This window comes from Hetaerina americana, unplaced genomic scaffold (genome assembly GCF_022747635.1).
Source record: "Hetaerina americana unplaced genomic scaffold, ioHetAmer1.1.p SCAF_6, whole genome shotgun sequence".
Classification (NCBI taxonomy): domain Eukaryota; kingdom Metazoa; phylum Arthropoda; class Insecta; order Odonata; family Calopterygidae; genus Hetaerina; species Hetaerina americana.
Genome location: NW_027287205.1, coordinates 7,412,821 through 7,440,275, shown reverse-complemented (window position 1 = coordinate 7,440,275; position 27,455 = coordinate 7,412,821). Strand labels below are relative to the sequence as shown.

General features: G+C 34.8%; 1 protein-coding gene across 1 annotated transcript in view; it reads right to left on the bottom strand.

Annotated features, from left to right (window-relative positions):
• Positions 1 to 27,455, bottom strand: part of kl-3 (dynein heavy chain 8, axonemal kl-3) — a 141,973-nt gene that overhangs the window by 79,769 nt on the left and 34,749 nt on the right. Inside the window, exons 18-35 of the mRNA XM_071593917.1 lie at positions 25,790 to 25,970; positions 22,509 to 22,846; positions 22,172 to 22,335; positions 21,774 to 22,028; positions 19,164 to 19,404; positions 17,665 to 17,864; positions 17,404 to 17,575; positions 15,433 to 15,578; positions 15,174 to 15,312; positions 14,858 to 15,088; positions 13,517 to 13,722; positions 13,151 to 13,371; positions 9,701 to 9,986; positions 8,438 to 8,576; positions 7,763 to 7,983; positions 7,220 to 7,403; positions 6,271 to 6,411; positions 1,643 to 1,738 (exon numbers count right to left, since the gene is read on the bottom strand). Coding sequence (XP_071450018.1) covers positions 1,643 to 1,738; positions 6,271 to 6,411; positions 7,220 to 7,403; positions 7,763 to 7,983; positions 8,438 to 8,576; positions 9,701 to 9,986; positions 13,151 to 13,371; positions 13,517 to 13,722; positions 14,858 to 15,088; positions 15,174 to 15,312; positions 15,433 to 15,578; positions 17,404 to 17,575; positions 17,665 to 17,864; positions 19,164 to 19,404; positions 21,774 to 22,028; positions 22,172 to 22,335; positions 22,509 to 22,846; positions 25,790 to 25,970 — 3,561 coding nt within the window. The remainder of the gene's footprint in view (positions 1 to 1,642; positions 1,739 to 6,270; positions 6,412 to 7,219; positions 7,404 to 7,762; positions 7,984 to 8,437; positions 8,577 to 9,700; positions 9,987 to 13,150; positions 13,372 to 13,516; positions 13,723 to 14,857; positions 15,089 to 15,173; positions 15,313 to 15,432; positions 15,579 to 17,403; positions 17,576 to 17,664; positions 17,865 to 19,163; positions 19,405 to 21,773; positions 22,029 to 22,171; positions 22,336 to 22,508; positions 22,847 to 25,789; positions 25,971 to 27,455) is intronic.

The following is a 27,455-nucleotide window of genomic DNA, read 5'->3' as shown; positions in this document are numbered from 1 at the left end:
ATCAAGAAATTATTACTGAATGGAACTCATTATTGTGGCCAGTGTATAAGAAAAAGCCTACGGTTAATCACATCAAAAGAATTGAATATAGGCATTGAAAACTTTATTAAAGACCTTTATAGAAATAATGATGCATGGTTTTTGCATACCCAACAAAAGAAAGCATTCAATTAATGCACCTAGGTGGTAATAGGAACTGAAAAAAAACATTTGAGAGAGAAGAGAAAGTGGATTAAAGAAAGAACAAATGAATATTCTGTTCCTCTGAAAAAAATAATTCCTATGTGAAAAACTGCATTAAGGCAAAAAAGTTAGACAATTCACCTTAACTTTAAAAATAACAATATGCATGACAAAAGTCAATATACTGGCTCTTTCCCATATCCCAATTACATTGTGTTGCATGTAATTCCATGTTCAAAAACTAAAATCATGGTTAATTCATGATTTTTTACAATTAAGTAGTTTACTACGTAACAAGTATTTATGAATCTACTCTGAACCAACTCTAGAATTAGGCACTGTACATATTTCTCCATGCACTTCTTGTAAAAAGATCAAGTGAACTTTAAAAAGCTATTCTCATTCCTTTGGAGGGGAAAAGCTTTCTGAAAAGAGAGCTTCTTTATTGAGAGGAGTCATCTCTCAATCTTGCAAACTATTAATGTACAGGGTAAAAAATAAACTTTACCCTTCCACAATAAAGATTTAATATTTCACGACCATGGTTTCAATGCTGCACATCATCATCAGGTGTTATCAATGTACAGTTGAATGTGGATAAATGCTGCAAATAAATTTGCATTAAATGCCTACAGTGAGATGACCTTAACATCTAGTTTGAAAGCATTCCTAGTCTCGTTTCACTTAGGTTCTGATGTTGCATTAAACCTTATTAACTGCATAACAACTATTGATTTTGTACACATTATGAAGAAATATTTACATTCCTCACCCATTAGCATTTCAGTTACCCAAATCATTTACAGTTACGAATTAAAACACCTCATATGGTATATTTCAGGGAAAATGCTCATAAAATTTTAAATTTAGATGTAATGTAGGAGGCTACTGGATTTCAACTAGGGAAATCAATTCATTGGCAGTATTGCCTATCAAAGGTAGCTATGGTCACTAATTACCACAATTATCACATGCAATTCCTACATCCTAAATTCTTGTTTGCCTTATATTATTTCCTTCCTCAGTTCTTCATAATTTCTAACTGCCATAATGCCATCAAAGGGAAGGAGGAGACTAGACAAAGAGCCATTTCCCCTCCTTCCCTTTCCCAGTTTACCTAACGATATTGCTTCTACATATTATGGCCTTCAACATCCTCATTTCCCCCTCCACTCATCATTTCCCTTCCTCTCCACTTATTTTCTCCACCCTTATCTTCAAAGTCAATGCCTAATCTATGCTCACCCTACCACATCAATCATCATCCATACCAAAATATGCCTCATATTAAAGATCTGAAATGTGAGGTCCTCACATAATATTAGGAATTTTTTATCTTTCTACCTACCGGCTTTGCATTAAATATAGTACTTTCATGCACCGTTAAATGCATCTTTGTGCAATCAGGAATATTCCATTGCCATGAATATATTCATCTATGCATAATATGTTAATATACCTTTAATGTCCGACGCCACAAGGTTGAAAAGATTCCATCAGTCCAATCATTTGTGGCGACGTCAAGTCTGCCAAACATTTGGGGGGCAGTAATTGCCTATGAAAGAAATGATGCAATGGTTAGTGCTAACATTTTTAATAGCATTAAATAAATCGTATTTTGTTTGATTTTATTTCTGTCAATGAAAGTTTCTTTTTGCTTTGGAAGTAGCATATTGTGGTATGAAAAACTTTATAATACTTTCTAATTTGCTGTAAACAAAATTACTGATATTCAAAAGTTACAATTGGAAAGAAATGCCTTACAGTAAAATGAGAAATTTCAGTTGATATTTTGGCACTAATCTCCAGAATCTGCATTACAGATTATCTTGGCAGCTTTCTTTTGCAGAAGAAATATAGACTTACACAAGATAGAAATATAGATAGACCCAAGATGAGTAGCTCCTTGATTTCAATCCATACAAGACGCCAACAGAAAAATGCATAGTATGCATTAAAACAGGAATGCCATCGGTGGTAATTTTTTTAATTTTTTAATAGGAATTTCACTTGAGATAATTTAATGGATTCATTATTCACAGGATCATTCCAGCTTAGTTCAGCATTGAGGATTAAACTTAGTAATTTAACAGGTTGATTATTTTCAACTACTTTTTCGGAAAAGCTGAATAAGAGAAGTTGGAATTTGTCCTTGTTTAGGTAAAGATTATTGACAGAGAATCATCTTTGGAACTGATCAAAAGTAAAGTCTGATAGAACCTTGGTCAATTTTATGTTTAGCCTTATGGACAATTGTGGCATCATTTGCATTTAGCAGTGATTTACAGGGAATAATACCTGACAGGTCATTGAACATAAGAAGAAATAGCAGTGGTCCCAAAATAAACTTTGGGTACTTTGAGCCATAGAGCACAGCAAAAGTTTTTGATTGATCACTACAAAACTAATCACAATGCTTTCTATAATTGATGGTTTCCGGCATAACTTTATGGAAGCAATTCATATTGCTTCCATGAAAAAATAGTAACTTTGTTATTCCTCTGAAAATTTATCACGATATGACCCGGGTTTTGACTTTCAATGTACAACCTGGGTTTCAACGACCCAGGTTTGACGTCCACCTGAAGATGATGTTGAAAGTCAAAACACGGGTCATATCATAATAAATTTTCAGCAGAATCACAAAATTACAATTTTTTCATTTCCAATACTGCTTTCTATTTGAGGAAGAGGTTTTCATCAATTTATTCTGCGATTTTAAGTACACCATAATAATCTCCTTTTTTAACATAATATTACATTAGATACACAGTCAAATGCTTTAGACAGATAACAGTGTCAGATAAATAGTCTGCTGATCTTACAAAGCAGTTATTATTTCATTAATAACAGACTTCACAGCCAAGTGCTTTTGATTTACCGATTCAAAAGTCATATTGAAAAAGGGAAATTAGATTGATGGACTCAATTAAGTCCATAAGAATTTTCTCTAATAATCGCTTCAAAAGCCTGGAAAGAAAAGTACAATAGATTTCCTGTAATAGCTCACTGTGTTTTCTCTATCACCGTTTTTAAAAACTAGTATTTCTCCTCTGCACTTTAAAAATTCAGGGAAGTCCCCACCTATCAGGCACTCCATTATGATTGCACCAAATGGTTGAGTAATAAATGCTATCAACTCTTTGAGAAGGTTATTTCAGAATCCATATATGTCTCTGCTTTTTGAGCCTTGCAATTCACCAATAGTTTTGGTTATGTCCTTGATAGTTACATGTTTCCATTTGTATTGGTACTTTTGGAATTTGCAGCTCCTTAATAAATCATCAGAATAAGCAGTAAGGGTGGGGGGGTTTGTTTTAAAAGAATATGGTCAACAGAGGATTAAAAACAAATACTGAATTTTATCAGGTGAAGTTTCGACAATGGCAAGAGCAAATGTATTGGCACTGGAAGCTGTACTTTTGATTATTCTCCAATTAGCCTTACCTTGATTTTTAGAATTAGACATGTAGGATGCATTAACATTCCTCTGTCATCTGATACCATAGTCTTCAGAAACTTTATTTTCCTCGGTGTGTTATTTATTTTTTTAGTTCATCATTTGCACTGTTTGATTTGGCATGTAAATTAACTACCCTCTTCCTCCTTACCTCAAGTTCTGCATTGAACCATTCAGGTACTTTGTTTTTTGTCATTTCTGGCACCATCAATATACATGGATTTCATAGGCAAACATTCCCCAAAGCATTGTATTTTAGCAGCAAGTGAAGGTATTGATAAAAATTTAAGAAACCATTACCAGGTACTAGATAAGTTTGACAGTCCAAACTTAATATATTTAAATATTATATTAAAATTAAGAGATAACATCCTCATATATCTGTATTACCTTAGAGATTTTTCTACCATCCCCTTTCTTTAAAAACTGATTATAGTTCAATGAAACTGAAATACAGGCTTCAAGAAGATCAGATATCCATTAATTCTTTAATGACAACTTATATAACCACTTTTCAGAATTAGTATTGCCAAAAGAGAAAGACCCATAGGTTCAGAAATTACAAAAAATTTCAAAAATATCCATTAATATCAACTTTAAAAAAAATTTCAAGTTGGGTATTTTCATATATTGGCGAATTAAAAATAATATCATAAAATCACAAGTAGAATATAGTAAAAGAATATCAAAATAGATTATGAAGAAGCTCGATGTTAAGGTTAACATAAGAAAGGTTTTCTAGGTCTTCAAAAATTGTGAATTGAAAGGAAAGGGGACCACAATAAGCATGAACTTTTTCCATGATCAGTGTATGGGTATGGGCATAAATACATGCATGCATACAGCAATAAATTAATTGGAAAATCATAAACACTTTAATGCAGCAAAATGTTTGGTTCTTTTATACTTATGAAACAGAGACATGATAGTCCTGTGGTAGAGCATTGGACTACTGGCTGACGGGCACAGATTCAATTCCTGGGCATGCCTCTGGGCACCCTCAGCTTCACCTCAGCTGTGAGATTTTACAGTCACCAGAATTTTCTTGGAAACCATAGTTGGCACAGGGAAAGGTTCTACCCCCCCCCCTCCTTATCCTATTTTATGAAGGTCACATGCCATTGCGCTTGGAGCTCTGCATTCACCTATCAAATCGACATTTGGGTTGATAACTGTGTACATGGTAAAAGGATTAAGGTTAGTTATGGCTATAGGATTATATGGTCATAGGTTTTAACTGTGGGAAAATTTGCATGGAAAAGTAAAACCTCTTGGAAATGATTTCCTTTTAATCCTTGAATCAAAGACAGCCTAAGTCTCCATCCCTGATCTCAATTCTCTAACATCATATTCAAATGAAGTATACATATGTAGATCTATTCAAACACTTACGAGGTCTGTCCAATAAATACACGAACTGAGGCCATAAAAACTTAATTTTGCAAAATTTAGTCTATATTGATTTTGTGTTCTTCAAAGTACACTCCATTCGTTGCTATGCACTGATTCCATCTTCTTTTCCCCTGTTTAAGGCACCCTTGGAAGTCCTCAGCAGTTAGACTATGTAGTTTCCTCATTGTTTCTTACTTTATTGTGTCCGCATCTTCCCAGTGATGTCCCATCATCATATTTTTGCATTTTGGGAACAGGAAAAAGTTGCAGGGAGCAAGATCTGGCCAATAAGAAGGATGATCAATGACAGTGATTGAATTTTTTGCCAGAAACTGGCAAACAATCAATGCTGAATGTGCAGGTACATTGCCATGGTGAAGGATCAATTCATCATGTTCGGTTAAAATAGTGTGCACTGTTGATTTTCCTGAATTCAGTTCATCAGCTATCATTCAGACAGTTTTTCAACAATCGGTAAGGACAAAGGACCACACACGGTCAATGATGTCATCATCACAGGTGGTTGAAGGTCATCCCGGCCTTGCATCATCCGTGGTATCTTGTCAGCCATCTTTAAAATGCTTAATCCACTTGAAAACGGATGTTTTCTTCAGAGCATTATCACCGTAAACAGCTGCAGTCAATATTTCAGTAATTTCTCGGTAACTTTTACCGCACTTCACTAAAAATTTGATGCTGATTCTTTGCTCCGTGATTTCGCCAATTTCCATTTTCGACAAACAGTGAAAAAACAAGGACAACAGGGACTAACATAACTGACATACCATACGCACAGCTCAACCATCCGCCAAGCACAGACGGCTCATTGGGTCTCAGGCAACTAGCACTACCACTAGTGGGCGGGGCTATAGTTGGCATCAAGGCTGCCAGATTGCACCAGTTTGCGTATTTATAGTGGGCACTACGTATACTAGTGGCTTATTAAAAATTCTGATTCATTACAACCTAGAATTATCAAGTAGTTTTTAAGTGAAGAAATAATACCTATGTAAAAAATGCAAATTAAGAAAATATTGTGCACATACTGATTGCAATGAAAGCAAAGAACTTTAATCACAACTGCCACCTCAGCATTGCACAAGTTTCCAGGGATTAAGCTTTTTCAGTCACTCATTCCAAGGAAGTTCAGACAGATTCTGTTTGCATTTATCATTTTAGTCAGATGTGAAAGAGTGAATAAAAGTCAGAAGAAGTTTTCAAGTTATTTAATTTACCTTGGGGTTCATCCTCATTTCTCTGTGGGGAAGTCCAATTTCTGTCAGTGATTTCATCAGTAAGTGAATGCAGGATGTTTTACCAGCTCCTGTTGGACCCATTGTCATTAGGCCATGGCGCACCAGCGATGTCTCATACAACTGACAATGAAGGCATTTATTTGTAAGCAGAGATCATTTATAATTTAATTGGCTAAATAAATGGAATGCAATGTAAGCAATTATAACATGTGTGTATATTAACCGAAAGATAAAAAGCTAAAGTTCTCATCTATCACACTTTGTGATTTAAGTTAAATAAACCAGAGAAAGGTATTTTTATTATTAAACCACTCGAAACAAATAGGTGTGCCCTGTGTTATGCTATCATAACTGCAAAAGCTAATAAACATTTCAATTTGCTGTGGAAAATTGTCCAGTTTTTCCTTTTCCCACATTCTTACCAGTTGAATAATAAAGATATAAATGATGCAATGTTGTGGAATATAAATGCATTAACACTGGGGTTAACTTGACCCAAGAACATGAGTCACTCAGAGAAGAATATTTTAGCTTCTCTTTACTTAGAAAATTACTAAGAAAAAAAGAGTATAAAGTGAAGAAGATACAGCTTTTCATGCTGAAAGTAATCAAAGAACGTAATATAAATAGGTTATTTTTTCACAACTTGGTCTGGGTTGAAAGATAATTCAACTGTATTCAGTTATTCTTATGAGCAATGATTATGCACAACAAGTTTTACCCCAGAAATCTTATACTGCTGCTGTGATCAAACTTTCCAATTACAATTAACAATTTACAACATGTATTTTGAGAAAATCTAGGCAACCATTTGCCAACTTAGGAATTTGGGACATAAACAGCTTTGGATTCGTCTTAAATAAAACTAAGTCTTTGCAAAATTTTAATGGAGAAAACCAGGACAACTTTATTTGTAAAGGATTCCCACCTGAATGACTTTTAAATTCCAATTAGGATGATTAATTAATCCAGCTTCCTTAACTTGATGCCCAATTGCAGTTTGTAATGTGTCCCAAGAAGCTTGTGTCAATCTGATACCAGGGAATAGGTCTTCAATGAGAGATCGGAACAAGGGCTCATCCTCATCAACAAGTTTAGACATGTTCATATCCCTGAAGCAGAAAAAAACTTAAAATTTAATCATGGCTTTCATATTTTAGACATAAAAATAATGCTTAAACAGACTTGAATCAAATTAAAAGTAAAACAAGTTCCCTAAATATATAACAACACCCAAGCTGCATCCTGAAAATGAGTTCGATTGATGTTGAAGTTAACAATTTCATAACTTTTACATCACATTATGCCAATGTCTTGAAAAGACAAATGAGTTATATACTCATGATAGAAGAGCTACAGACTTTTTAAGAAACCAAAATGGTGTTGTGGAACCTTGGAAGAAAAACACGCTAGTTTCTTCATTGGTGTGATAATCTCAAAGGCTACTCATTTTCTGATGCTGGACACTTACCTCAAAACCCTCATAACAATAGTCTCTTCAGTTTCTCCTGGCCGAGCTCTTTTCTGAGCACCAAGAGTTCTCAATACAGACAAAATGTTACGAAGGCCAAAGTCATAATGCACCTGCTTACTCAGCTGTTCTTCACACAGTTTGTACAAGGTGAAAAATTTCCTTGCTAAATTGATATTGTCCTTGAAACCACAGCTAGCAAGTTTAACTCTCATGATAATCTGAAATTGAAGATCATATGACAACATCATAAAAATGACTACCTACTAATGACTCCTACAGATTTCAAATCCCCTAGCTGATGCCTGAGCATATTTTTCAACACTATTTAGGATTATATCCAGGGACAACTGCCAAGGCAATAAGGTTATTGGAATGAAGTTAAATATTTAAATAATTTAAAGCATAACTCTCAGGTAATACAATTGATACTATTTCAAGACTCCAACTCTTTCACATTTAATAAACACATTTTTTACATTATTTAATCATAATATTTATGAATGCAACACTTAAGGTAGCAAATGTAAGAGTTATTATTTTGAGTTCACAAAGACAAATATCTGCATCATGTAACTTTATCAACTTAAAAGAATTGTTTTTAGCAGACTGCAATCTACTGGTGGAGTGCTTCACTTGAAATATTTACTAACTAAATCTAAAATTATGCCATACCTGCCTATCAGGAACCATCATTGCCACAGTTCTAAACATGACTTTAAGATTTTCTGGTAGTTCCTGACGTCCAGCATACCCTGGATTCATGGTTATGAAAATACCAAACTCTGGATTCAGAGAAACTGTGTCCCCATCACTGGTAGATGAAAGAAAATATTAACATGTAAAACAAAAATATTCATAACCATAATATTTGCAAAGATTTAGAAGCATCCCAAAGTCAAAATATGCATATTAAAAATGAAAGCATTCACAGCATAGTATGGCGTAATCTAATAAGTATTCCCCTGCATTCACTAATTCAGCATATCCTCATATATGATTCCGATAAGATGTAAGTAGGAATTGCATTCGTTAAGAGCCCATAATTAATACCTTGTTATTTTGTTTGGTACATTTTTAAATTAAATGGAACCCCAATTTTCAATTCTCTCAGTTTACATTTGCCAGTGTTTAACATTGTTTTAAAGGTTTTCATGTTGAGTCAAACCAGGCTCCATATATATAATCAATTACATATTATTAATTAATAGTCTATTGCTTAAAAGGGCCTTGGTTGTCCAGGGGGTGGGCGCAGGGCCACTGACCTCAGGGTCACGATTTGATTGTATGAGGGTTGTTTGCTTTGTACCCATATTTTGATTGCTGAAAAGTTATTTTACACAGTAACATTTAAAGGATTTGGCATCAAAAGTTGTAACTTCACTATAAGCAAAAATTTTTTCTTTATTCACAAAGTTCAACCTCAACTGAACAAGGCAATATAAGAGAAAGCAAACCACCTTAGTTTAGCCCTGCGCAATACCAATACTGAATGTGTTCTGAACTAAAAAAAGATAACTCAGATGAACTGCAGTTCATCTGAGTTATCTTGTTAAAAAATCAAAATGTGAATGCAAAAAAATTTGTCTTTTATTTAGAAAGGAAAGGATTACATGCTCACTTTTGGCTTGACATGAATATCTGCTAAACTTTGATGTCTTTAACATGAATGCGAGAGATCATTCAGCCAAAAAATAATGTAAACCAATTCTTTACATTCAAAATGTGTTAAATGATGGTTTTTTAATCAATAGGTACACATGTATGATGGGTTTACCATACTTTTTTAAATATTGCAGAATACCACATATGTGGTATTATTGATCTCAGTAAGACATTTTAAAGCAAATGAGACATCAAGAGTAAGTACTGATGAATAAGTGACCAGTGGTGATCAAGTTCCTGAAATTAAAATCTCAATTTTATTTGGATTCTTACCTGAATAGAAATGAAGATTTATGCTCTTTCTTTGCTGTCAATACAATGCTTATTTGCTGAGCAGCCACAGAGAGAACAGGGAGATCAATGCGGTTAAACTCATCAAAGCAACCCCATGACCCTGACTGAGCGAGACCCTTAAAAATTCTCCCAAGACCTCGGAAATCCATTTGGTCTGAGCAGTTAAACACAACCACATACTTTGCCAATGCTTTTCCCATATCTTTGGTTGTCTCTGTTTTGCCTGTCCCAGCTGGCCCTGCAGGGGCTCCTCCCATGGACATGCCTGAGGAGCAAATGATTCACAAATGAGAAGGAAGTAGACTTCCACCAGCAGACTTAAAGACTGGAAAATTAAACAAACGTAACAGGTATGATAAACGTTAATTAATTGTGCACTCAGAATATTTTGAGCATTCAAGATTAACCATTCATTGATGATGCAGATCAAATCAAAAATGAAGAAGAGTTACTTTCACTATTGAACATCAATGTGGAAATTTCACCATTATTTGAAAATTGACTAATGAATAGACAACCAGTGTACGTATAATGTACTGTATAATGCACAAAGGTGGTAATCAAGGTCTCCATCCAGAAGCCAATGGGGTCCCCAAGACAAATGTTGCTTCACAAAAGTAATTGCATCAAGGGTAAACAATATTTTGCCGTATTACCAATCACTATTCATAATCCCAAAAAATGGTTTCTGCTACCCCAAACCCTTTAACTTTTTGAAATGGTGATGACATATGCTCTGAAGGTTACTCTGAACAAAGGCTCCCTAATGGCCACAGAGTCAACCTTCAAGTGAGAATTAGTATTGGCATTATCAGCTAATTGTCACACTGTGCATCAGTAATTACAGCTTTGGTGAAAGTCTTCCAATTGCAACACGAAAATTCACAAAACTAGTGCATCAGACCATTATTTTCTGTTCATGTAATTCAATACATGTTGTAACTAGAAGATATTGAACAGCAATAAATAGTTCATTGTAGTTGTTGAATTAGTCAAATTGAGCTAGCAGCTGTCTTCAGATCATTCTGTGTTTTGCCTGCATAAAGGTGTCTCATGTGTGACAGCTGAGATATTAAGACCCATACCAAGACATGTAACTCAGCTTGACTTTTCCTTTGCTTGTCGTCAATCATGGCAAACTAAGATGTACGTAGCCTTAGAGACTACACTCTTGATATAGGCCTAAAAGTCTTAGAGGAAATACTAAATTAGTACCAATTAAATGGTTTTCAAAAGAAACCATTGTACATTGTCTGGAAGTTACACCATGAAAAGGAGATAATATCATGAACAAATCTACATGCACAGACTAGGCTGAACATTTACTCAGAAAATTTCTCTACAGTGTTTCATACATGATGCAACAAATGTGAGAACAGTGATGTCTGAATTTACAATCACGGCTGAACATTGATTAAAAGTTAAGTGTCTTTATGTATTTTATTCTATAAGGATTCACACTTTTATAACCTACTCTTCTCTAATAAATGACAATAGTTTTGTATCCAGACACAGAGAACCTGGAACTCTGACACCATTTGAAGTAAGGCACTGAAGTAACAACCATCCTCTTATGAAAGGGGAGGAATCCAAGTTACTAAGCAGGCATCCTCAATGTCACAATGACCAGAAATGGATGGTGGTAAAATTATTACCCAGCATCAAATTTCTTCCTATTTAGAATAGAAACCTACAATGGCAAAATTTTATTCTGACTACTGAAGCTAAATTGCAGGTCCCAGCCAAATGGGTACTTTACAAACATTGGAGGTATATGACATTGCAAAATAAATAAATTAAGATCAAGTTGATACATATGATGGGTTAAAACACTCCTTATGGATAAAAATGATAAAACTGCAACCTTCTAAACTTATGAGTGCTTGCATAGGAATACAAACAGCATCTTGATAACTCCTCCAGAAACTCACAGCTTCTATTATTGAAATTAGAGTGGTATTGCATTTTAAAGTTGAAAGCAAGAAGAAAGAATTCTTAGAGCACAAAGAATTCTCTTTGATTTTGTTTTCAAATTGATGGCATCTTATACAGGGTACGGCAACATAACTTCCTTTTTTAAAGGGGGTTTGCCTTATAAAAAAGGAAGTTATGTTGCCACACCCCGTAGTAAGTAGCTCAATCATAGACACTTTAGAATCAGCAAATATTTATGTGACAGGAGCATTAAACTAGAGTGAAATTGTTTCCTAACTGGAATAGGCAGGAAATATCAGTACCTTTGACCCAATGGTTGTATATGAGAAATGAAAAGCTTGGTCAGAAACACTACCTAAAGGCACAAGTGATTAGCTTCACCTATTAATCTCAAGGGATAAAGTGTATTAAGTATAGATTAAGTAATGGTGCAATTCCAGCCGAAGCAAAATGAGTTCTTGTGGAAGAAATATTACCAGTATCTGTAGAAACAACTCATTTGTGTTAAGTCTTAATGACAAAAGTAGCATAGGGATAATTTAACAAGGCAATAGGATGTGTTAGGTAATTTTCAAATAGTTGACACTACAATCTGACTCAAATGGCAGTACTTCATCAAGTGAGCTTGGTTTTGCTATTGTGTTATATAGTGATATTCCACTTGTTCATTCCGTAATAATGAAAATCCATGGATTTTCCACAGAAATCAAGCTGACCACCTGCTGGTAGGAAAGCTGAATGCTATAAGGCAGAATGCTGTTTATGCTTCACAAATGGGAACTCATATTAATAGGAACCACTTGATGAGATTGTTTCATTCTAACATATCCTCTGAAAAACCATTGAAGCACCTGTGAACAAGAGTCTGAACTGAGACCAGAATTTGTATTGCAATTTCCTATGGGATATCAATTAAACTCTAATATAGTACAGTAGTAGTAGGGGAAAAACATAACATCTTCTTAATTATGCATTTTTATTTTCTACCAGATGTCATAAACTTCCTTTTCATTGAGACACTTCTAATGCTTTTTAAAATCACTGGGCAATTTAAGGGAGCAAAATATGATGAAAAGGAGATATGAATACAGGTAATTCCACCAGATGATGTTCAAAATAATTTTCGGCTGAATAAGAATAATTCAAAAGTTCACTGGATATGAACAAAATATGATTATAAATGCAGACTAAATTAAAAATTTTCAACCCCACTCACTGAACAGCTACTTTCTAAATAGTCATGAGGAGAAAGCAGACAAAATTGACATTTTAATTTTACCCTCTGACCTACATTGAAGACTTATGGATTGGTTAAACTGTGACTTCAGACAGCTTAAGTATATTTCAAACAACTTCCCACATTATGGCTAATCAACTTGATATCACATTTATTTGGACAACAAGATATAAGGTACAATGTTACTTAATTGTTTAGGGTATTACGCTTTAACAGATATATCTTCAACCTATTAAAACAATAAAGTTATTTATTACCTACAGCTTGAGCCAAGGTAATGTAGCACCTATCAGTTAATGGAGTGATGACTAAGCGCTCGGTGCAACCGAGAAATTCATTTTGATATATGAAATCAACATCAGTAATTTTCACCAATGTCACATCAGCATCTTCATTGAAATAAAACCGTGCTTGTTTTAACCATTCAAAGTCGAGAGAAGATTTTATTCGAAGCATGCATAAGGCATCAAATATATCTCTGAAAGGAAAAGTAATCACTGAATATCTGATTCAACATTTGCCATATTCTGCTTATTCATACAAAGCATATGTAACTTAGTGATAGGATAACATCAAAATACAAAGCCAGTAAAATGAAAAAGAATAAAACTTTCAGATATTACCTTTGATGCACGTGAATGGTGACTAATGTTTCAAATTTTGTCCGGTCAAATACTGTCAAATCTTTAGTTGTTTGCTCAATTAAAAGATTCAACAACTCTAAGAACTTCATATTAGTAGTTTTCATTATTGTTGCATCCATTCTGGCACTTTGCAAGGCTATTTCTGAATCTCTTGTCCATGTCATTTGAATGCCAAGGAGGCCAACCTATGGAAATAGTTATTTAATATACACTCATCCAAGAAGAATTAAAAGAATTTTAAAAGCCATAGGTTGAAACTGATTATTGCATCGGTTGATCCTGAAACTGTTGCATTGAAATTCTTAAAAAGAGTGAAATTTCAAGAAAAATTCAAACCATGGCCAGACAAAAAACTTTTTGCAATTAGATCTTAACTTTAAAATGCAATAAATATTGGGTGTGACATATATACCAAGAATTTTTGGCTCATAAGACCAGGATACCTATTTACTTTAATTTCCTTTCTTCTTCTCACAAATTGGAACTTGGAAGAGATGAATTTCTATAACCCAATACTTGAGAACCTCTCTCTTTTTTGCATCTCCTCCATCAATATTAAGAGATTCAATATGATTATAAACTTCTGAATACAAATAATATTTGCTAATTTTACTGCTTTCCTTCTACATCTATACCATAGAGAATTTATTCTCATATAGCCCATAGTATCCTTTATTGAGGGCATCATCTAAGGTCTTGGCCATTTTCAGGGTCCAAAAAAAGAGCTATTCGGCTCGTGAGTTTTGCAAAGCACAATGCCCCTTGCTGTTCCCTGTTTAATTAATTGGTTGTATTGCCGGTGCCATGTATTTATATTTGTCATGTAGTAGTGCATACAATATTCTACAAGGCAGAATGAGCAGCTGCACGTTTTCTATGAACGCATAAAAAATTCAGGTGCTGGTCCAAATTTAATGGGCCTTCAACTTTACTATATAATTAACTCCCAGCTGAGATTAAGGCCCATAAAAGTGTGGCTGCATTTAAATTCAATCTACTAAGGTTCTTAAAATTAAAAATGATTTATTCAATTGCTGAATTTCTTGATTATGCCTGATATGAGTCTTGTATCCACAAATGTATTTTGCCACTTACCCCTTACGTGTCTTATATCAAGTGTAACAGTTGTAACTACTTGATCGCTGGACAAATAAAATGTATTATTATTATTACATAAAAAGTTCTCTTCTATTTACAATCAACACACACTACTAGAACAGAACATTGGTAAGAAGGTTATGCACGTTCAAATCTTAAGACTAAGAATTTATACGTGAAATAAATTTTATTATTCGCATAAGATGAAAAGAATTAATTCACCTGCGCAGGAAAAGAATTTATCATCTCTAGCACAGCAAACTCTGGGTCACTCAAGGATAGAGCCATGTCCCGAATAATTTCATGCAGGGATTCTTGCTGAGACTTTAAAAGTGTATTTAACCAAAACTCCACTCCTCCGGTACACATTACAGTTTTCTTTAATGGTATTTTTTCTTTTTCCCTGGACAAAACTGCTATTATACGATCATATTCTCTCTCATTAAATTCAACCTTTAAGGGGAAAAATTGTTTTTTTTTAGCAGGAAATAGAACGGCTTGATGATTCAAGCCTTCTTTATGAAATACAACTATTCACCTCTGCAACATTATCAAAAACACCAAGGAGATGGGCTTGGATAGAATGAGAATCCGATGCTTGCCCCAGAATCTCCAACAGAGAAGGGTCTGAAATGAAGAAGAAGCGCGGGAAGAGTAATCTCTTGGATTCCAAGTACCTGAAAAAACATAAGGGGTCAGCTGAAATTACCTTTCATTATATTCCCCAATTACAATAAAATACATGTTTTTTTCCTTATTGATTTTTTCAAATTTGTCAAGTTTAATTTAATCCTTACCCAGTTAAAGACTTCTGACATGTTTCTAGCTGTTCCAGGAGATGAGGTAGAAGCTGACCCATTGTTTCATCACCAACACAACAGTCAATCACATTAGATCTTTCATGGGCTCTTTGCATTATCCTAACCCAAGTTTTATCAATGCCCTTCAATGAAAAAATAAATTAGATAATAGGAATTTATAGAAATATAGAGATGCTATTCGCCAAAAATACTAACACATTGACTTGGGACAGGATAGGGTGAAGTTCATAGATTACGGTAAGTAATTTTGGGATGTGTTCCCCGGCCAACAATATTAGGTATGGAAATAAAGAACTTATTTTGTATTATGCCACAGTAAAAATCCCAATAAATGACAAATGCAACTACAACTTGACTTTATATAATTAGTGAATTTGGCCCAGGTTTAGATCTCATCAAAATGATATAAATTCTAATCTAATCAAACTTCATTATATGCATTAGAATAATGAAACAGTTTCTGGCGTCACTTGGTGGAAATTCTTCATATTGAAATTAAATTTAAAATACTTCGCCTTTCCACAAAAACCGCTTTTATTACGACCTAGGTTTTGTTATGGTATAACATCATCAGGTAAAAATACAAGTCAAACACAGTATATATAGTTCTGGACGGAGTAGAAGAGGAGGGAGGGAGGAAAGCAAGGATTGGTTGAGGTAGGAAGAGGGGGCGGAGGAGGAGGAGGAATGGTAACATTAAAAATTAGCAGGCTGGGAGAGGGAATTAATACATTGTTGAAAATATAAAATAACAGAAATATACATTGTTGAGAGAGAGAAAAAAATTTATACAAATATTGTTGAAAAAAAAATATAAAATAAATTTTCTTGGCGTCGATTAATTGGCAGAGGAGTGGGGGAATGGGTATTGCGAACGGCATTGGGATATTAGGTGATTAAGTAGCAGGCTGGGAGGAGTTAATTCATTGTTGAAAAGGCTTAGCTTGGTGTCAGTTTAATTGGCAGATGGGCGAGGAAAATACAATAATGGGGAATGCGAAGGGTAAAGAAATTTGTTGGTCAAAACCTCTCCTCCATAATCCATGTGCAGAAGTATTTCTAATTGCTCCAGCACATCGAGGCGGTGGCCTTTTTTCTCAAAGTGCAGGATTTCGGGGGATGAAATCGCTGCTGTGACCAGAGTCTCTCAGATGTTTGGCGAAGAGTGACGTGGATGTTTTTTCTAAAGCATGCTCGATGCTCCTTTATTCTCGTCTCAAATCTCCTTCCCGTCTTGCCTATGTAAATCCAGTTACAGTCTTTGCAGAGGAGTTTGTACACCCCACTCTTGTGTATGGGTTTAACTTGGTCCTTCGTGTGGCATAACAGGTTGATTAATTTAGATTTATTGTAGAAGGCCGGTCTCACCTTTTCTTTTGGGAGGATTCTTTGTACTTTTAATGACAAGTGGCCAAGAAATGGGAATCTCTGCCACTGGTTTTCTGCAGATGTGGGAGAACTATACAAGGCTAGCTTAGCTAAACAGGATAGTTTCTTGTTGTAAAGTTTATCAATTAACCCTTCTCTATACCCATTGTTCACCGCAATCTGTTTTATGATGCTGAGTTCTTTCAGCATGTTCTCTTTAGACATGGGGATAGAACATGCTCTGTGTACCATGGCGTGGAAACCAGATTATATTATATATTTATTTATATATTTATTTTATTATATATTTATTTTATTATATATTTATTATAAATTTATTATTTTAATTTGAGCTTTGAAGGTGAAAAATCTTGTTCAATTGAGCTATATCTTATGCTTATTTTTATTTTGGCTCAGGTCAAGAGAAAGTAATGTTTATTTAAATTAACCTCACACATTAGCTCACAGAAGTCTGAGCTTATGCAAAATATGAATCGATAGTAATAGTAATTTTATTAGCACTACACATAGAAAGACACCTTCTTAAAAATATTCTTAAAACAATGAGTCCATATACACCTGAAATCTTTTAGCTTCAGCAGGAAGCTGCTTTGCAATATCTCCACCAACAAACACAGCTTCCAAATAAATCCACAAATTCTGAACCATCATCCAGTTTTCAAGGATTTCTGAAGTATTGCTTAGGTTGTTTACCCAAAGTTGAATCTCCTTCTTGAATGGGGTATTATACCTGTGAACAAAGATTTTTAGAGAACAAATTGCTTTTACAGAGGCAAAATGTATCTAAACATAAGGTCCAAGAAGGAAAATTGCATTTACCTATTGGAAAGCAGAGATGCAAGGACCATTAAGCTGTCTTCCAACATTGAAATGATTTCTTGAGTTTCTTGACCTTTTAAAAGAAGCTCCCCCCTAATTTTGAATGGTGAAAACTGCAAAAACACACCACTCCAATCCACAATGACTTGTTTCAGCTTTGCCTCAATATCCTTTTCTTTAGTAGCACTTATGCATATGTCCTGTAAGTAATTTTCATATTTTAAGTTTTTCCTTCATGACCACACACTGTAAAATCTGCCTCAACCGACACTTCTACCTTTTTCCAGAATCAAAACGTTTCCCATAAATTAAAAGTAAATGGCCCCTCCTTTCAGTGGCCAACTCCTTCAACAGACAGCAGGCTGCACATTTAAGCCAGGGGCCACTGCCCTGCAGCCAAAATAAACTTGTTTTAAGGGTTTAATAACAACTATAAACCTTTAGAACATACATATTTACTATGGTTATGTACAGCAAAATTGAAAATTTTGCAGAATCTGCAAGTGAATAGAGCACCCATCATTAAAAATTTTGTTTAAACATTTGAGAATTGGATTCAATCATATTTGCACATTCAACCAAAGTCTTTCAATGATAAACATTCTTCACAGAGTACAAGATCAGAAGAGAAGAACCCAAACCACAAGAGTTACAGAGATGAAAAGTTCAGGCATCATAACTTTAGAAGGTAGTTAGTTAGCGTGGTCCATTGTATTCTAAGTATTTTTGGACTAATTTTTTTTTTTAAATGTTGATTGCTATATGCCAACAATTCAAAATTATTATATAATAAATGCTCAAAAGTGAAAGACCTATTTCTGGTATTATTAAAAGACAAGCTAAAATGAAAGTATATGTGAGAACTAATACTCAATAAATGATACATCACAGTACATATTATGAAATCTCCCACTGACACCCAATCAATTCAATGCACTCAGTTTCATTGCAGAGTGCAAAAACGTTTCATTTTCAGTCACTGGCCTTGTTCTTCAATATAGTGCATTACTTTTTGGAACTACGCACATAGTGATGGGTCCTGTAAAAAACCTTACGGACCTATGTACATATTTCCTCACCCTAGACTGCTTGATTATTTTTTGGGAGAGGAATTAAAATTGACTAAATAAAATTATCTGATTAGGCTGCTCCCTCATAAATCATACGAATAACCAAAAAAACTCTTCCTGGCATTAATAATATTAAGATTTAGCCAATGCATTCTAATACACCTTTTTTTTCTGTATTTTCTCTCTGATTGTATAAATAGTTTTCAATGATCTGCAAAAAAAAGCAATTAACAAATGACTTTTCTTTGCTACTACCAACATCATACTCAAAAATTGTAAACACTCATTTTTCTTTGCTGGCTGGTCCCTAAACACCATAAGCCACATGTTACTGTGGCATCTATTAATAGACATCACAGCAATGAAAATTTTATAATGCAAAAGACCAAGTTATTACCAACTCAGTAAAAAAAAGGAAGAGATAATCACCTCAACTTCATCTTTATATTTCAACAGAGGAGCTTCCATTACATTGCGCAGTGTAAATGACTCAGAGTCAATGTCAAAATCATGATGAGTGACAGCAGCAATCCGTTTCCAGTGTCGCTCTTTCATGGCTTTATTGGCCATTAGTTCTAAAAGAGGACAAGTCTCATTGAAATCATCAATTTTTTTCTTCAAATCTAAATATGCTGGCCAATCTTTCATACCCTTCGGCAATTTTCGGCAACTAGATAAAATAACAATATCGTTTTAAGGATAATTTGAGGTAAATGAAATGCTTAATAGTTTTCAGTAACTACACACTTTTATAATTAGGGTATATTTTGACATACCAACTTGAATTTCGTGATGAATTTAATGAATAAAACGTTCATTAGGAGAGGGGAATAATCAGGCCACATAAAAGATACCCCAGTAATGTATACCCTTCTTGTTTTGTCAACTTGTTTGGGTCAATATTTGTACAGATAACCAATAATCATACATCTGACTCATTCAAAAATTTTGAAACTAGGATTATTAGATAATTAACAAAATTTACTTACAATACACTTTTAAAAACATAGAAATTGTGAAACAGTCATCGCTTATGGGAACTTTTTATCATACAGGATATAATACACTTGGTATTGACACCAAAATTTATTTATTTCGCAAACCACGCTCTGACTTACTAAGTCATCTTTAGGTGAAACACAGAAAATTATAGTACAACATCAGTGATCATAGTAGGAAGAAGGATGGGGAAGGGTTGACCATCACAGAGGGAGATGGAGAACCCACACCACTTCATGTTTTTGGAAATTGTGATGCATAAAAAGTTAATAGATCCATTGCTTTATTTTTCTACGCTTGAACAAACAAAAAACTGGAGTTCTTGTTTTTTAGAAAGGAACCTTCATGGACGAAGTCATTCAAGTCGAAACAACCCCTGGAACTGATACCAGAGTGAAATGAAAGAGGGCTTTTTATGCCAGCAATGTAATGTAAAGCCATAATGGCATTGCAGAAACACAAAATGAGACTGACTTTCTAAAATAAAGCTAACCTTATGGTCCCATTTATTGTGCATCAAAAATAAAATCTCACATTTGGAAAAGAGAGTAGATTTTATAAGCTTCATCGTGAGTGCTCTGCCATGTTCATCAGGCAAATTAGAATGGCTATTCTAGAAGAGAGGAAGGGAACAGTGGGTCTTTCATTAAAAATTGAATAAAACTTCCCACTTTGCATTTCCCCAAAAAGACAAGATATTCCCACAGGGACAGTTTGGTCAAAACAAGGTGGTCATCATTAGAGAGAAAGAAATATGTAAGGAAGCTTGATAAGGGAAAAAGTCAGTGCAGGGTCCCTGTTTGAAATCAAGTGGGTGTTCAACTTGGGGTGGACAGGGAAGAAGATGTGATGTAGGGAAGTGACTGGAAGGGAGAAGAAGAAGCTGGTTGGGACATGGTCTTTCAAAGGAAAGCTAACAATCATTCTAGCAACACATTGTAGATAGACAGGCCACTGCCAGCAACATATTTTCTGTCCTACACTTGCTCTCAGAATCACTAAATATGGCATTTCTTTGGGGAAGCCATGAGTCTCCTCTACTCCATATTACCCTTAAATTTAAAGACCACAGCCTTCAATTCCCGATTTCTGTATCTCAACACCCTGAGCCCAATGCAGATAGAATGGCTCTTGAAATGGCCAAGGTATGCCAGAGTACCTTCAGATCCAATTTTCCCTCTTTTCCCGATTGTCTTCCCTGACCTTACTTGCTCATTAATCCTATAATATCCATCAAACCTACCCTATAAACAACACAAGGTGACCATTCATCATCAAAAGGAAACTTCTTCCCGGTGATCTGCTCTCATCTTGTACCACCCTTTAAGAATTATCATCCCTACAACTAAAAGAACATGACATAATTCTAATGTCATCCCATCTCTCTCCACCTCTTGAACACTAAGCCAGGGGAAAAAACTTTTATTGTGATCACCTCTCTACTCCCTTTCTCTCACTCATCTCAATTTAAATTTGTTTTTTCTCAATGTTGTGCTAAAGAATTAAGGTACAATTATTTAAAATTCCTCAGTTACAAGACATATAGATCGTTATTTACACACATGCAAATTATTACTTAATATATACATACATTACCATTTTCAATTTTTTAATATGAGGGCAACTAATGGAAAGGTGTTGATAAGACAGTTGCAAAGGTCTGATTGACTAACACTTACAAATTGAATTTCACTAAGAACAAGGAATTATGCATATTCCATTAGCCAACAAAGGAATCTTAAAGAGTAATAAATGAGAAAGAAGAGATTATGCACCCTTCTCTGACTTTGGCAGTAGAATATACAGCATTTGGCAGGACAATATATAGTAGGCAAAATATAACTCACAAATTTTGGCATTTATTGAAATGGTATTTTCCTTCTGAATGGAATATTCAGGCACCTAATCAACTAATTTGGACAAAGTAATCAGCATTGTTCCTCATTAAGGAAAAAGCATTACCCCACTCTCCACCCATGCAAAAGTACTTAAATAAGGAGAAGATCCAACCAAGACTGAGACAAAATAAAAATTACTCACCGTAACTGAAAATCTGTAAGCTCTGCATTTATGGCCTCAATATCAACTTCAGTCCAAACTATATCATAATAGCCATCAATGGCTCGCATTACAGCATTGTATAGACCATAGAGCTTTTGAAGAAGGTTAAACTCTTTCTTACGCTGGATCAAAATAGGATATTCATTAATTACCAGGCCAAACAACTTTTCTCCTCCACTGTACGTTTCATATCTCTGCCATAGATCATCAAAGCGAGATTGAAAGAGAAGTGCCCTAAGTAAAGGAAAATTGAGTAAAAGATTTGAAATGTAAAATAAATTTTAGTTAAGGATAGTAATTCTTTACTTTTAATGAAGTAATATGGAGAAGAATGAGAGAATGTTGTAAGAATTAGTGAATATTGTAAGAATTTCAACCTGTCACTGGCTTCTCGGGCAGGGATTCCTTCCACCATTGGTCCATTTTCAATATAATCTTTGTCAAAGTCTTCGACATCTTGACGAAACTGGGTCACATATTGAAGTAACTCTAGTTTAAATGGCTCCTGTATTTCACACAATTCCACTTGGATTTTGGAAGCCTGAAGAAATTTATGGTTTTCATTTAAAATACAATAAGTGAAGTCAGACCAAGATGGTTTCACAGCTCTGATACGTTGTTTATAATCTTTAAGTTGCAATCATGTTACCAAAGACATGTATTTCACCAACAAGTTTCCCATTACACTAAAGTTTATCTGTAATAAAGGCTTACATTTTCCACCATCTTTTGAAAAGAATATCTTATAGAATCCACTTTTTCTATGTCTTCTTTAGGAATTTCAATGCTGTGCATGTTAAAAATAGCATAGATTTCTTCTAGTGGTCCAATAGCCATGTCAATTCTGATAAAATTTTCTCTTATTTCATCCAAACATGCCATAGCACCACGCACATCTTCTAAATCTTTTATTGGTTTTTGGAGGGTTGCTGTATGCTCACTGATGAAAGCATAAAGTTCATTCAAAACTCCACGGTAATAATTACTAAGGTGTTTACCCAGTAAATACTTCCATGCAATAACTTCAACATACAATGCATTCTTAAATTTACCTGAAACATTACATTAATTAAAACATGAGTTGAATAACATAGGCTATAAGACATAAAGATTACCATTAATTTTATTAATTGTGAAGTTGATTTATTATTGAGGAAGGAAACAAGACACAACATTGATTATTTATTCTAACAAATGCAGATGGACATAATGTGATAATTACTCCTAGAAACTGCAGTACTCAGCAGCCATCGATGTCCTCTCATTGTGAAAGTTCTTTGCCTAATGCAACTCTTCTTCTCACATGAATGTCCCTACTACTTTGACCATTTTGGTTCAGAAAACTTCTGAGGGGGATAAAATTATCTACCTGCTAGAGTTTTTTCCGCCTATTTCAACAGTTAGCTGGGTATATTAACCCGATGCACCTCTCGTGTTCCTTTAGGCACGAATCTGCGGTCGCCAAACATTGCCTCAATAACGACCACAGAATTAACTTTACCGGCATGAAGAGGCTATGCCACGCCAACGGCTATTGGGATCGCGTGGTGAAAGAAGCCGTTGAAATCCGACTAGACACCAATACTTTCAACAGAGACAACAGCTTCGAAATCAGTAACACTTGGAAGCCAGTGCTAAAGAAAATAAAGAATGCACCCGATTGGCCATAGGGGAGCACACTAACGCTTCCGACCAATCAGGGCACACCTGAGCCTTGGCGGAGTGTATAAATACCAGGCCTTTTTTATGCTCTGAACTTCACCCTGAAGACGATGGCAGAGTCAGCCTCCGAAACGTCAGTGTACTGCAACCTGACCCGGTGGGAAACCCGAGAGAACTTCTTGAATACCATACGCCGGGAAAACCTGAGATCCTTCATTACTCATAACATCTGTTTTTCTTGCTTTTATTCTCATCCCACACATCTCACATTGATGTTCTACTGTGCTCAGCAATGCTTGTAATCCCTTTCTCTTCCTACCACAGCCTATTCCAACTCTCCTTCCAATTAGTGATCTCATGATTGCTAAGCAGTTCATTCTGCCAAATCTTATTCTCTTTCTCTTCTACCCATCCATGCACACCTCTCCCCTTCCTACACCCAAGCTGACCATCCCCAAAGTAATCATTAGCCCTCCTCTCCATTCTTTCATTGGCGATCTAAATTATCACATCTGTCTGTGAAATCAATCTCATTGTTCTATAGTCCTCACTCATCTCTACCTCCGTCCGCTACCTCTCCTTTTTTTTGGGATTGGACCTCATCTGACATAATATTACAGCCAAATTCTTTCCTCATAAATGCTACAAATCATCCCTTTCTTCCACTTTCCTAAATCCTTCAGTGATTCTGCAGGAATGCTATGCGTCCCTTTGGCTTTATTTGATTTGAATTTCCAAAATGCTTCCTTTATCTTATAGTCAAATATGCCTGGTTCTAAGCTACCCCAATCTACTTCACACTCTCTTTCTACGTTGAAGCATGTTGGCCTTATATCTTTACCATAAATGTAGGTTCTCCATAAATTCTTGCCATTCATTCTTATAAGTAGATCTTCAGAGAGAGATGGATCTCTCTTGAACCTTAACTATTTACATCGTAATTTTGCTGACTTATCTTTTATATTGTGCATGGATTTTCCTTCTCAATTCCTGATAGATGTTTCAACTTTCTGCATAGAACTTCACCCTTCCTTTGTAAATTATCCATGTCCTCACACTTTGGCCCCCACCATGCTTCTTTCACCCTTTTAGTTTCCTACCTTAGTTTATATTCATCTCCATTTACTTCCTTCACCCTAACTCTGTGTTAATATATTCTTTCATTTCCTTTTCTCGTCTATCTTCCTAATGATTCTATCAGTAATACATGGTTTCCTTATCTTATTAACAGCTCCTATAGTTTCATTTCACTTTCAATATACCTTCCTTCATATGCTTCCATTTTTCTCCTGAGTCACAAGCCTCTTTACTGAACCATTAATATATTATATACATTATGGCATTATGTCTTTTACCTTGTAACATTTTGAGTCATTAATAAAGTTGGTAATCAAGGAAAACACTCTATGGGAACCTTTAGCAGATGCATACATCATTTATATAGATGGGTATTTCACCTAGAAGAATAAGCAGAGTGAGAAAGGCGTGGGACTCGCTTCTTCCTTTTTTAATCAGTGATGACTTCTTATTGGTTTCACTACGTTTTATAGGCTGAACTTTGGTCCCTTTTGACGCCTAATTCCCTGCATCTGTCAGTCATGTATTTGCAAATTGTATGCTAGTTTTCTTTGTTGTGTTCATGCACAATTTTTTGAAAAAATCAATTCCACAAATTGTTGGTTAAAAGATCAATAAACATCATTATTATTATTAAAACAATTTGTGAAGAAGTTGCCAACACAGTCAAGAAATACTTATGGCTCATTTGGGCTTATGAGAGTTTTATTTTAATTGTTTATGCATACTCGTATACTGAATTTTGACTCAAATATACAGCAGTTACGCAAGCTCAATGTGGCAGATTTTGAACTGACTCTGGCACTTAAGCTGTTAAATCTTTTAATAATAATTGCTAGTAGTGAAGGGAAAAATTAGTTAAATACGGGCATCATTTCTACTACTATCAAATTAACCAAGAGAAGAACTTTCACAGGGTCTTGAATTCAACAATTCATTTTTGAGCATTTAAGGGACCAACATTACACCAAAAAATTGCATTAAATCCCTTGGGCTGAGACTAGTTACTTAATTGGTTAATTATTTCCCCATTATAAACCACCACAAGGAAATTTAACGATTGGCTAATGACAGGATGCTTAAGTTGACCTTCTCAGTTTAGTATAATGTTGTTTTTCGATGACACAAATAATAAAATATAACTTTCAAGCATATGGAATTAAAACTGACAGTGGTAACTTTCCGCAGTGAAAAGGTTTATGAAAATTAAGAGGTTTGTATAATAAAAATAATCAACAGCATAGGAATATTCATACTAGTAAATATCATCAGAGGTCCCACTGTATGGAACTCAGGAATATTATTGACTTCTTCAGCCAATTCTTCATACTTAATGAATTCTTCTAAAACAAAGTCAACAATAGGTTTTCCTTCAACAAATTTTATCACTTGATCCTCTCTGTCATCTGCCCATAAGTAAGCATATTTCAGATAATTCTGCAAAGAAGGACAAAATGGACAATAATTTAATACTTGAAGATATTTTTTACAGATCTAAAGGGGTAAAATTTTGATATTACATGATTGTTACAGGTGAGCATGTGTTTTAAATGAAACTATTATTTTGCATGATTTCTTACTAAATATTTGAAGAAACCTTTCCTGCCAAAAAATCTGTCTACTTAAGATTTTTAATAAGTCAATTAACCTCAAAATTTCTCTAATATGAAAGACTTAACTGAATGAGAGCTTTTAAGCAATCATAAATTTTTCATTCACATAATTTTAGAAATATGTTAATTTAATGTAATATCGTTAGCTTAATTTGTGATGTATATTTGGTAGAAGTTTCTTTGATATGACTCTTTTAAAATGTCAGTGACAACTGCTGCCACACATTCACACAATTTTGAAATATGCTCAGTTTGCCTATAGGTATGTTGGAGATTACACTGCTTTGAAATTTTTCTTTCAGCTTAATAAATTATCAGCCAAGGCATATTTAATGCTGCAGGAGGCTAATGGAGGCTATGTTCTTCCCTTTGGCACAACTAAAATATGGTTTGAAATTTTTCCAGGGGCAAGTCAATCAATTCCAAAGGCAGGTAGCTTTGGAGCTCCAGTCATTGTCCTCTTGGACACAAACATTAACACGTCACCACCGATACAAGAGTAAATCATCCAATATTGTTAAGCACTATCAGAGATAATGAAAATATCATTGAGTGCCACCCACACATATGTAACAGAAAAAAATGCCCATTAGATGTGTTTGTATGTTAGGAGTTCTGCAAAACCCATGGAAAAGTCACAAATATCTCATCAAAATCAACATGTAGTGTGATCTTCGGCCTTCTTATAGTCCAAAGGGATTTTCCCTTTTCCAATGTGACAAAAATCCTTTTTGGAATGCAAACTTCTGAGATACATGTGCGTTAACTGTTCCACCTGCTCTAGTATTTACCCTCCTATTTTAATGTTTAAGCTTGGCCTTTTTCTTTCAAGAAAATCGCATAACCTTTGTTTTATTAATATTGATTCTCATCCCATACCTGTCGCACTGAATTTCCAATTCACTCAGCAATGCTTGCAGCCCCTTGGCTGACTGACAAACTAAAGCTTGGTCATCAGCAAACCTAACTGATTTTACGAATTCCCCACCCACTTTCATTCCTACCTCGAGTTCTTCCCATGCCTCTTTAATCATTTCCTCTGCATACAGGTTGAACAGCAACGGTGATAATGGGCAACCCTGCCTTACACCCCTTCCTAACACTGCCCATCCTGACTCCCCGTTACCCACCCGCAGCTGAGTAGTCTGAGACAAGTACAGGTTGCGGATTAGCCTCCTTTCCCTCCAATCTATTCCTATTTTCTGCAATATACTCATTAGTTTTTCCCAATTCACTCTGTCAAACGCTGCTTTTTCGAAATCTACGAAACAGGCAAATACCTCCTGGTTGTGTTCTATATTCCTTTCGA